General features: G+C 47.9%; 1 protein-coding gene across 1 annotated transcript in view; it reads left to right on the top strand.

The window, feature by feature from the left end:
• LOC142714083 (gastric inhibitory polypeptide receptor-like) overlaps positions 1 to 13,026 on the top strand; it is a gene marked incomplete at its 3' end in the record, with an annotated part of 30,914 nt that extends 17,888 nt beyond the window's left edge. Inside the window, exons 3-9 of the mRNA XM_075848642.1 lie at positions 352 to 448; positions 7,160 to 7,267; positions 7,358 to 7,482; positions 9,701 to 9,804; positions 10,093 to 10,246; positions 12,345 to 12,504; positions 12,973 to 13,026. Of these exons, the coding sequence (XP_075704757.1) occupies positions 352 to 448; positions 7,160 to 7,267; positions 7,358 to 7,482; positions 9,701 to 9,804; positions 10,093 to 10,246; positions 12,345 to 12,504; positions 12,973 to 13,026 (802 nt within the window). The remainder of the gene's footprint in view (positions 1 to 351; positions 449 to 7,159; positions 7,268 to 7,357; positions 7,483 to 9,700; positions 9,805 to 10,092; positions 10,247 to 12,344; positions 12,505 to 12,972) is intronic.
• Positions 13,027 to 13,029: the final 3 nt, after the last annotated feature.

Below are 13,029 nucleotides of genomic sequence, written 5' to 3'. Positions count from 1 at the left end.
TGTTTTGTTGGTGATGTGTTATGTTGGTGACTTGTTATGTGATTGACGTTGGTAACATTGTGTTGTTGTGAGGTTGTGTTACATGTGTAGCATTGGTGATGTTCTGTGAGTGATGTCATGTTATATGGGTGACGTTGTGCTGTGTGAGGGAGGTTGTGTTCTATGAGTGACGGTGGGTTTGGTTGGTGACCTTGTTTTATATCGGTGATGTTGTTTTTTCTGGGTGGCATCGATGCCATTGTGTCATGTGGGTGACGTTGTGCTGTGCGAGTTATTTTTGTGACATGGTATGTGAATGACATTGTTTTATGTGAGAGATGTTACGTGACATTCCCCCCATCACTCATCCAGGCATGCGGAGCGAACACCGTGCAACAGACTGTGCAGGCCTGGAAGAACTATCAGGAGGACTGCGAGAAAAAGATGGGGACGGATCCCGCACTGACCGGTAAGCAGAATAATAAGTGTTATTAGTGTTATTAGTATATGTTCCCAACTAGAGGACAGAGCAAACCAGACTGTTATATGTCTGCAACATGATCCGCAAACTCCTGTACTATATACACACACCCGATCACACTGCCTGTACTATATACACACACCAGATCACACTGCCTGTACTATATACACACCAGATCACACCGCCTGTACTATATACACACCCCCGATCACACTGCCTGTACTATATACACACACCAGATCACACTGCCTGTACTATATACACACCAGATCACACCGCCTGTACTATATACACACCAGATCACACTGCCTGTACTATATACACACCAGATCACACTGCCTGTACTATATACACACCAGATCACACTGCCTGTACTATATACACACCAGATCACACCGCCTGTACTATATACACACCAGATCACACTGCCTGTACTATATACACACCAGATCACACTGCCTGTACTATATACACACCAGATCACACTGCCTGTACTATATACACACCAGATCACACCGCCTGTACTATATACACACCAGATCACACTGCCTGTACTATATACACACACCAGATCACACTGCCTGTACTATATACACACCAGATCACACTGCCTGTACTATATACACACCAGATCACACCGCCTGTACTATATACACACCAGATCACACTGCCTGTACTATATACACACCAGATCACACTGCCTGTACTATATACACACCAGATCACACTGCCTGTACTATATACACACACCAGATCACACTGCCTGTACTATATACACACACCAGATCACACTGCCTGTACTATATACACACACCAGATCACACTGCCTGTACTATATACACACACCAGATCACACTGCCTGTACTATATACACACACCAGATCACACTGCCTGTACTATATACACACCAGATCACACCGCCTGTACTATATACACACCAGATCACACTGCCTGTACTATATACACACCAGATCACACCGCCTGTACTATATACACACCAGATCACACCGCCTGTACTATATACACACACCAGATCACACTGCCTGTACTATATATACACACCAGATCACACTGCCTGTACTATACACACACACCAGATCACACTGCCTGTACTATATACACACACACCAGATCACACTGCCTGTACTATATACACACACCAGATCACACTGCCTGTACTATATACACACACCAGATCACACTGCCTGTACTATATACACACACCAGATCACACCGCCTGTACTATATACACACCAGATCACACTGCCTGTACTATATACACACCAGATCACACCGCCTGTACTATATACACACCAGATCACACCGCCTGTACTATATACACACCAGATCACACTGCCTGTACTATATACACACACCAGATCACACTGCCTGTACTATATACACACACCAGATCACACTGCCTGTACTATATACACACACCAGATCACACCGCCTGTACTATACACACACACCAGATCACACTGCCTGTACTATATACACACCAGATCACACCGCCTGTACTATATACACACCAGATCACACCGCCTGTACTATATACACACACCAGATCACACCGCCTGTACTATATACACACCAGATCACACTGCCTGTACTATATACACACACCAGATCACACTGCCTGTACTATATACACACACCAGATCACACTGCCTGTACTATATACACACACCAGATCACACTGCCTGTACTATATACACACACCAGATCACACCGCCTGTACTATATACACACACCAGATCACACCGCCTGTACTATATACACACACCAGATCACACTGCCTGTACTATATACACACACCAGATCACCCTGCCTGTACTATATACACACACCAGATCACACTGCCTGTACTATACACACACACCAGATCACACTGCCTGTACTATACACACACACCAGATCACACTGCCTGTACTATATACACACACCAGATCACTGCCTGTACTATATACACACCAGATCACACTGCCTGTACTATACACACACCAGATCACACTGCCTGTACTATATATACACCAGATCACACTGCCTGTACTATATATACACCAGATCACACTGCCTGTACTATATATACACCAGATCACACTGCCTGTACTATATATACACCAGATCACACTGCCTGTACTATATACACACACCAGATCACACTGCCTGTACTATATACACACACCAGATCACACTGCCTGTACTATATACACACACCAGATCACACCGCCTGTACTATATACACACACCAGATCACACCGCCTGTACTATATACACACACCAGATCACACTGTCTGTACTATATACACACACCAGATCACACTGCCTGTACTATATACACACACCAGATCACACTGCCTGTACTATATACACACACCAGATCACACTGCCTGTACTATATACACACACCAGATCACACTGCCTGTACTATATACACACACCAGATCACACTGCCTGTACTATATACACACCAGATCACACTGCCTGTACTATACACACACCAGATCACACTGCCTGTACTATATACACACACCAGATCACACTGCCTGTACTATATACACACCAGATCACACTGCCTGTACTATACACACACCAGATCACACTGCCTGTACTATATATACACCAGATCACACTGCCTGTACTATATACACACACCAGATCACACTGCCTGTACTATATACACACACCAGATCACACTGCCTGTACTATATACACACACCAGATCACACCGCCTGTACTATATACACACACCAGATCACACCGCCTGTACTATATACACACACCAGATCACACTGCCTGTACTATATACACACACCAGATCACACTGCCTGTACTATATACACACACCAGATCACACTGCCTGTACTATATACACACACCAGATCACACTGCCTGTACTATATACACACACCAGATCACACTGCCTGTACTATATACACACACCAGATCACACTGCCTGTACTATATACACACACCAGATCACACTGCCTGTACTATATACACACACCAGATCACACTGCCTGTACTATGTACACACACCAGATCACACTGCCTGTACTATATACACACCAGATCACACTGCCTGTACTATACACACACCAGATCACACTGCCTGTACTATATATACACCAGATCACACTGCCTGTACTATATATACACCAGATCACACTGCCTGTACTATATACACACCAGATCACACTGCCTGTACTATATACACACACACCAGATCACACTGCCTGTACTATATACACACACACCAGATCACACTGCCTGTACTATATACACACACACACCAGATCACACTGCCTGTACTATATACACACACCAGATCACACTGCCTGTACTATATACACACACCAGATCACACTGCCTGTACTATATACACACACCAGATCACACTGCCTGTACTATATACACACACCAGATCACACTGCCTGTACTATACACACACCAGATCACACTGCCTGTACTATACACACACCAGATCACACTGCCTGTACTATATATACACCACATCACACTGCCTGTACTATATACACACACCAGATCACACCGCCTGTACTATATACACACACCAGATCACACTGCCTGTACTATATACACACCAGATCACACTGCCTGTACTACACACACACCAGATCACACTGCCTGTACTATATATACACCAGATCACACTGCCTGTACTATATACACACACACACACACACACACACCAGATCACACTGCCTGTACTATATACACACCAGATCACACTGCCTGTACTATATACACACACACCAGATCACACTGCCTGTACTATATACACACACACCAGATCACACTGCCTGTACTATATACACACACCAGATCACACTGCCTGTACTATATACACACCAGATCACACTGCCTGTACTATATACACACCAGATCACACTGCCTGTACTATATACACACACCAGATCACACTGCCTGTACTATATACACACACCAGATCACACTGCCTGTACTATATACACACACCAGATCACACTGCCTGTACTATATACACACACCAGATCACACTGCCTGTACTATGTACACACCAGATCACACTGCCTGTACTATATACACACCAGATCACACTGCCTGTGCTATACACACCAAATCACACTGCCTGTACTATATACACACACACACACCAGATCACACTGCATGTACTATATACACACCAGATCACACTGCCTGTACTATATACACACACACCAGATCACACTGCCTGTACTATATACACACACACCAGATCACACCGCCTGTACTATATACACACACCAGATCACACCGCCTGTACTATATACACACACCAGATCACACTGCCTGTACTATATACACACCAGATCACACTGCCTGTACTATACACACACCAGATCACACTGCCTGTACTATATACACACACCAGATCACACTGCCTGTACTATATACACACACCAGATCACACTGCCTGTACTATATACACACACCAGATCACACTGCCTGTACTATATACACACACCAGATCACACCGCCTGTACTATATACACACCAGATCACACTGCCTGTACTATATACACACCAGATCACGCTGCCTGTGCTATACACACACACCAGATCACACTGCCTGTACTATATATACACACACACACACACACACACCAGATCACACTGCCTGTACTATATACACACCAGATCACACTGCCTGTACTATATACACACACACCAGATCACACTGCCTGTACTATATACACACACACCAGATCACACCGCCTGTACTATATACACACACCAGATCACACCGCCTGTACTATATACACACACCAGATCACACTGCCTGTACTATATACACACCAGATCACACTGCCTGTACTATACACACACCAGATCACACTGCCTGTACTATATATACACCAGATCACACTGCCTGTACTATATACACACACCAGATCACACTGCCTGTACTATATACACACCAGATCACACTGCCTGTACTATATACACACCAGATCACACTGCCTGTACTATATACACACCAGATCACACTGCCTGTACTATATACACACACACACACACACACACACCAGATCACACTGCCTGTACTATATACACACACCAGATCACACTGCCTGTACTATATACACACACACACCAGATCACACTGCCTGTACTATATACACACACCAGATCACACTGCCTGTACTATATACACACACCAGACCACACTGCCTGTACTATATACACACACCAGATCACACTGCCTGTACTATATATACACCAGATCACACTGCCTGTACTATATACACACACCAGATCACACTGCCTGTACTATATACACACATCAGATCACACTGCCTGTACTATATACACACACCAGATCACACTGCCTGTACTATATATACACCAGATCACACCGCCTGTACTATATATACACCAGATCACACCGCCTGTACTATATATACAGACCAGATCACACCGCCTGTACTATATACACACATCAGATCACACCGCCTGTACTATATATACACCAGATCACACCGCCTGTACTATATACACACATCAGATTACACCGCCTGTACTATATATACACACCAGATCACACTGCCTGTACTATACACACACACACCAGATCACACTGCCTGTACTATATACACACACCAGATCACACTGCCTGTACTATATACACACACCAGATCACACTGCCTGTACTATATACACACACCAGATCACACTGCCTGTACTATATACACACACCAGATCACACTGCCTGTACTATACACACACACACACACCAGATCACACTGCCTGTACTATATACACACCAGATCACACTGCCTGTACTATATACACACCAGATCACACTGCCTGTACTATATATACACCAGATCACACTGCCTGTACTATATACACACCAGATCACACTGCCTGTACTATATACACACACCAGATCACACCGCCTGTACTATATACACACACCAGATCACACCGCCTGTACTATATACACACACCTGATCACACTGCCTGTACTATATACACACACCAGATCACACTGCCTGTACTATATACACACACACACACACCAGATCACACTGCCTGTACTATATACACACCAGATCACACTGCCTGTACTATATATACACCAGATCACACTGCCTGTACTATATACACACCAGATCACACTGCCTGTACTATATACACACACCAGATCACACCGCCTGTACTATATACACACACCAGATCACACCGCCTGTACTATATACACACACCAGATCACACTGCCTGTACTATATACACACACCAGATCACACTGCCTGTACTATACACACACCAGATCACACTGCCTGTACTATACACACCAGATCACACCGCCTGTACTATACACACACACCAGATCACACTGCCTGTACTATATACACACACACCAGATCACACCGCCTGTACTATATACACACCAGATCACACTGCCTGTACTATATACACACACCAGATCACACTGCCTGTACTATACACACCAGATCACACCGCCTGTACTATACACACACACCAGATCACACTGCCTGTACTATATACACACACACCAGATCACACTGCCTGTACTATATACACACACCAGATCACACCGCCTGTACTATATACACATTAAACACTGTGTTTAGTATAAGCGGTGGTTTTGCACCTTCGTCTCACTTAGTTTTGTCCCATTTGTGGCAGGAGTTTTCTGTAATCGCACGTTTGACATGTACGTGTGCTGGGGAGATGCTGCTGCTAATACAACCCACGCGGAGCCGTGTCCATCCTACCTGCCCTGGTACCCTCAAGGTGAGAGGATGTGGTGGGGGACGGAGGTGTTTGGCAGGTATATGGCAGATAACTGCGACTGACCCGGCTGCCTCTCTCCTTGTTCCTCAGTAAGAGACGGCCTTGTATTTCGGCGCTGTGGTTTAGATGGTCATTGGGTTCGGGATGAGACAGAAATGCCCTGGAGAGACCACTCTCAATGTGAGAACGTCGACCCTGAACAGGAGCAGTCACACGTAAGAGAACGCCTTCATTTATAGATCTAGAACCGAGAGGCTGGATAACGAGCCCCAGATGGGACAGTCCTGATTATCTGATGGGGGGACAGTCCTGATTATCTGATGGGGGGACAGTCCTGATTATCTGATGGGGGGACAGTCCTGATTATCTGATGGGGGGGACAGTCCTGATTATCTGATGGGGGGACAGTCCTGATTATCTGATGGGGGGGACAGTCCTGATTATCTGATGGGGGGGACAGTCCTGATCATCTGATGGGGGGGACAGTCCTGATCATCTGATGGGGGGGACAGTCCTGATCATCTGATGGGGGGGACAGTCCTGATCATCTGATGGGGGGACAGTCCTGATCATCTGATGGGGGGGACAGTCCTGATCGTCTGATGGGGGGGACAGTCCTGATTATATGATGGGGGGGACAGTCCTGATTATATGATGGGGGGGACAGTCCTGATCATCTGATGGGGTGGGACAGTCCTGATCATCTGATGGGGGGACAGTCCTGATCATCTGATGGGGGGGACACTCCTGATTATCTAATGGGGATCAGTCCTGATTATCTAATGGGAGGAGAGTTCTGATTCTCTTATGGTGGACAGTCCTGATTATCTGATGGGACAGTCCTGATTATTTAATGGGGGGACAGTCCTGGCTCCCTCTGCAGGTCGTTGTAATTTTTTCTGTATCTTCTAATCATTTGTTAATCTCCGGTAAACCTCCTGATTTTCTCATTTTCCGGTGACGTCCCCATCCTTGTGGATCTTCTACAGCCCGTCCTCAGTCCCCGTCCTTGTAGATTATCTTCAGTCCCCGTCCTTGTGGATTATCTTCAGTTCCCGTCCTTGTGGATCATCTTCAGTCCCGTCCTCAGTGCCCATCCTTGTGGATCATCTTCAGTCCCCGTCCTTGTGGATCATCTTCAGTCCCTGTCCTTGTGGATCACCTTCAGACCCCGTCCTTGTGGATCATCTTCAGTCCCCGTCCTTGTGGATCATCTTCAGTCCCGTCCTCACTCCCCATCCTTGTAGATCGTCTTCAGTCCCCGCCCTTGTGGATCATCTTCAGTCCCCGTCCTTGTGGATCATCTTCAGTCCCGTCCTCAGTCCCCATCCTTGTAGATCATCTTCAGTCCCCGTCCTTGTGGATCATCTTCAGTCCCCGTCCTTGTGGATCATCTTCAGTCCCCGTCCTTGTGGATCATCTTCAGTCCCCGTCCTTGTGGATCATCTTCAGTCCCCGTCCCTGTGGATCATCTTCAGTCCCCGTCCTTGTGGATCATCTTCAGTCCCCGTCCTTGTGGATCATCTTCAGTCCCGTCCTCAGTCCCCGTCCTTGTGGATCATCTTCAGTCCCCGTCCCTGTGGATCATCTTCAGTCCCGTCCTCAGTCCCCATCCTTGTAGATCATCTTCAGTCCCCGTCCCTGTGGATCATCTTCAATCCCCGTCCTTGTGGATCATCTTCAGTCCCGTCCTCAGTCCCCATCCTTGTAGATCATCTTCAGTCCCCGTCCCTGTGGATCATCTTCAGTCCTCGTCCTTGTGGATCATCTTCAGTCCCGTCCTCAGTCCCCATCCTTGTAGATCATCTTCAGTCCCCGTCCCTGTGGATCATCTTCAGTCCCCGTCCCTGTGGATCATCTTCAGTCCCGTCCTCAGTCCCCATCCTTGTAGATCATCTTCAGTCCCCGTCCCTGTGGATCATCTTCAGTCCCCGTCCCTGTGGATCATCTTCAGTCCCGTCCTCAGTCCCCATCCTTGTGGATCATCTTCAGTCCCCGTCCCTGTGGATCATCTTCAGTCCCCGTCCTTGTGGATCATCTTCAGGATTCTCTCCGGTCACTATCTTAGATGAGATCTTTCTGTGATTTGCCCGTTTCTTGTGTGAATGTTCGGGTTTCTATAAAGGGAAATGAATGGAGGGTTAATAGTCAGGGGGTCGCCGCAGGGTGAGAAGCGGAGGAATGAGACGCTGATCGGCCTCATGTTCTGCTCTGGGTTTGTTTCCAGGGTCTTTTCCACTTTCGCATTTTTCGATCTCCTGACCAGTGATCGCTGCTGTGTATTATCCGGCGGCCTCTGGACTTCTGGGGGTGATTCCGGGATAATATTGGTGATATAACGATATTCATGGCCGGAGCGGCAGCGTCCCCTGGCGGCCGTGGCCCCTGCTCCTCTGAATATTATAATGATTGTCGCATCTTCTGTCTCCGCAGCATCAGGCCTGGATTCTGTCGCAGCTGCGGGTCATGTACAGCGTGGGATACGGGATCTCTCTGGCAGCGCTCGTGGTGGCGCTCAGCATCCTCACTCAGCTCAGGTCTGTGCCCTCCGTTTATCATCGGGGTCTCTGAGGGGTATAATTGGGGGCTGTTCCCATGGCAGATGTAGCGCTATTTTTGGGGAGTAAAAGCAGACCCTTTTTCTAATCCTGGGAGAACCCTTTAAAGCAGGACTGTGTGCAGTACTTTACACTTCAGCTCTTCTCCACACAAATGTTCAGCAGTACTTCTTCCTGCTCCCAGACTTGGGGTGATATTTACAGCTGTGTCCTGATCTTGGGGTAACAATGAGAGGGCCCCCCCCCCCCCCGTTTTCTGTGTTCCAGACGTCTCTGCTGCACCCGGAATCTCATCCACTGTAACCTGTTTGTGTCGTTCATCCTGCGCGCTGTCTCTCTGCTGTCCCGGGACGCTCTGCTGGAGCAGCCACACGGCGCCATCCAGGGCGAGGAAGACCTGACCGCTCTGCTGAGGGAGAGAGTGAGAAATACTGAGGGGGCAACATGCCATATATATGTGAGGGTGGGGCTACAAGTCAGACGTATATGAGGGCGGGGCTACAAGTCAGACGTATATGAGGGTGGGGCTACAAGTCAGACATATATGAGGGTGGGGCTACAAGTCAGACGTATATGAGGGCGGGGCTACAAGTCAGCCGTATATGAGGGCGGGGCTACAAGTCAGACGTATATGAGGGCGGGGCTACAAGTCAGCCGTATGAGGGCGGGGCTACAAGTCAGATGTATATGAGGGCGGGGCTACAAGTCAGATGTATATATGAGGGCTGGGCTACAATTTTATGTGATGTCAGGGCTAAACACGTATGAGGGCAGGGCTATATATGAGACACATGTATGAGGGTGTAGCTACATATGAGACACATGTATGAGGGCGTGGCTACAGATGAGACACTTGTATGAGCGCGGGGCTACAGAGGAGACACATGTATGAGGGCGTGGCTACAGAGGAGACCCATGTATGAGGGCGTGGCTACAGGTGAGACACTTGTATGGGGGCGTGGCTACAGAGGAGACACATGTATGAGGGCGTGGCTACTGAAGAGGCACATGTATGAGGGCGTGGCTACAGATGAGACACATGTATGAGGGCGTGGCTACAGATGAGACATGTATGAGGGCGGGACTACAGGTGAGACACTTGTATGGGGGTGTGGCTACAGAGGAGACACATGTATGAGGGTGTGGCTACAGAGGAGACACATGTATGAGAGCGTGGCTACAGAGGAGACACATGTATGAGGGTGTGGCTACAGAGGAGACATGTATGAGGGCGGGGCTACAGAGGAGACACATGTATGAGGGCGTGGCTACAGAGGATACCCATGTATGAGGGCGTGGCTACAGGTGAGACACTTGTATGGGGGCGTGGCTACAGAGGAGACACATGTATGAGGGTGTGGCTACAGAAGAGACATGTATGAGAGCGTGGCTACAGAGGAGACACATGTATGAGGGTGTGGCTACAGAGGAGACCTGTATGAGGGCGTGGCTACAGAGGAGACACATGTATGAGGGCGTGGCTACAGGTGAGACACTTGTATGTGGGCGTGGCTACAGAGGAGACACATGTATGAGGGCGTAGCTACTGAAGAGGCACATGTATGAGGGCGTGGCTACAGAAGAGACACATGTATGAGGGCGTGGCTACAGATGAGACATGTATGAGGGCGGGACTACAGGTGAGACACTTGTATGAGGGCGGGGCTACAGAGGAGACACTTGTATGAGGGCGGGGCTACAGAGGAGACCTGTATGAGGGCGTGGCTACAGAGGAGACATGTATGAGGGCGTGGCTACAGAGGAGACATGTATAATAATAATAATAATAATAATCTTTATTTATATAGCGCCAACATATTACGCAGCACTTTACAATGTAGAGGGAACATGAAAACAATATCAGACATTACATAGTGACAAAGTTCATTTACAATTCAAACCTGGGGAGTGAGGACCCTGCTCGCAAGAGCTTACAATCTATGAGGACATAATGGAGACACAAAGTGTGGGACTCCAGGTGAGACACATTTGAGGGCGTGGCTACAGAGGAGACACTTGTATGAGGGCGGGGCTACAGAGGAGACATGTATGAGGGTGTGGCTACAGAGGAGACATGTATGAGGGCGTGGCTACAGAGGAGACACATGTATGAGGGCGTGGCTACAGAGGAGACACATGTATGAGGGCGTGGCTACAGAGGAGACACATGTATGAGGGCGGGGCTACAGAGGAGACACATGTATGAGGGCGGGGCTACAGAGGAGACACATGTATGAGGGCGTGGCTACAGAGGAGACACATGTATGAGGGCGTGGCTACAGAGGAGACACATGTATAAGGGCGTGGCTACAGAGGAGACCCATGTATGAGGGCGGGGCTACAGAGAAGACACTTGTATGAGGGCGGGGCTACAGAGGAGACACTTGTATGAGGGCGGGGCTACAGAGGAGACACTTGTATGAGGGCGGGGCTATACATCTGGACCTTGTGTAGTGTGTTATAATTGGGGTGTTGTATTGCATGTGATTTAACCCATCGTCTCCCTGTTTCCTGATCAGACCCTGGTCGGTTGTCGTGTGGCGCAGACCATCACACAATATTGTGTTGCTGCCAATTACTACTGGTTGCTGGTGGAGGGGCTGTACCTGCACAATCTGCTGGTGGTGCTGTCGTTCTCGGAGGAGGCTGCATTGCCGCGTTACATGGTGCTGGGCTGGGGTGAGAGTCACTCTGTGCAGTCACTGGCTAATAGACTTTATGTTTAAATTTCTCACCCTTTTTAAGATCACCACTTGCTGTCAGTGAAAGGAAACATTCTTGTTTATACCTCGAGGATGAAAACCCTTCCTGACCCAGTCCTGCTGACATAGCTGAGTGTTTGTTACAATGTATCAGTGTAGATAACTCTCTGTGCGCTAAACACATCAGCAGCACAAATTCCTCTCATGTCCTGGACTACTGGCTGATGGCTCTTACCTGCACTGATACATTGTAACAACCCCCGAGCTGTGAAGCAGGATGAAGTCGAGGTAGGTTTTCACCCTCAGGATGTAGAATCGGTCAGGTGTTGATCTATCCGGCTCACGTTACCACTTTGATGCTTGTTGGACACCTCACGCCTCATCATCCCTCGGCGCGTCCATCCAGCAGATATACAAATCTTCTAATTTCTCATGTTCGCTGCAGGGGCTCCGATCCTGTTTGTCATCCCGTGGGTGGTCATGCGGCAGTTATATGAGAACA

This window comes from Rhinoderma darwinii, unplaced genomic scaffold (genome assembly GCF_050947455.1).
Source record: "Rhinoderma darwinii isolate aRhiDar2 unplaced genomic scaffold, aRhiDar2.hap1 Scaffold_440, whole genome shotgun sequence".
Classification (NCBI taxonomy): domain Eukaryota; kingdom Metazoa; phylum Chordata; class Amphibia; order Anura; family Rhinodermatidae; genus Rhinoderma; species Rhinoderma darwinii.
The sequence above is the reverse complement of the archived record's forward strand: the minus strand, read 5'-3'. Positions and strand labels throughout refer to the sequence as shown.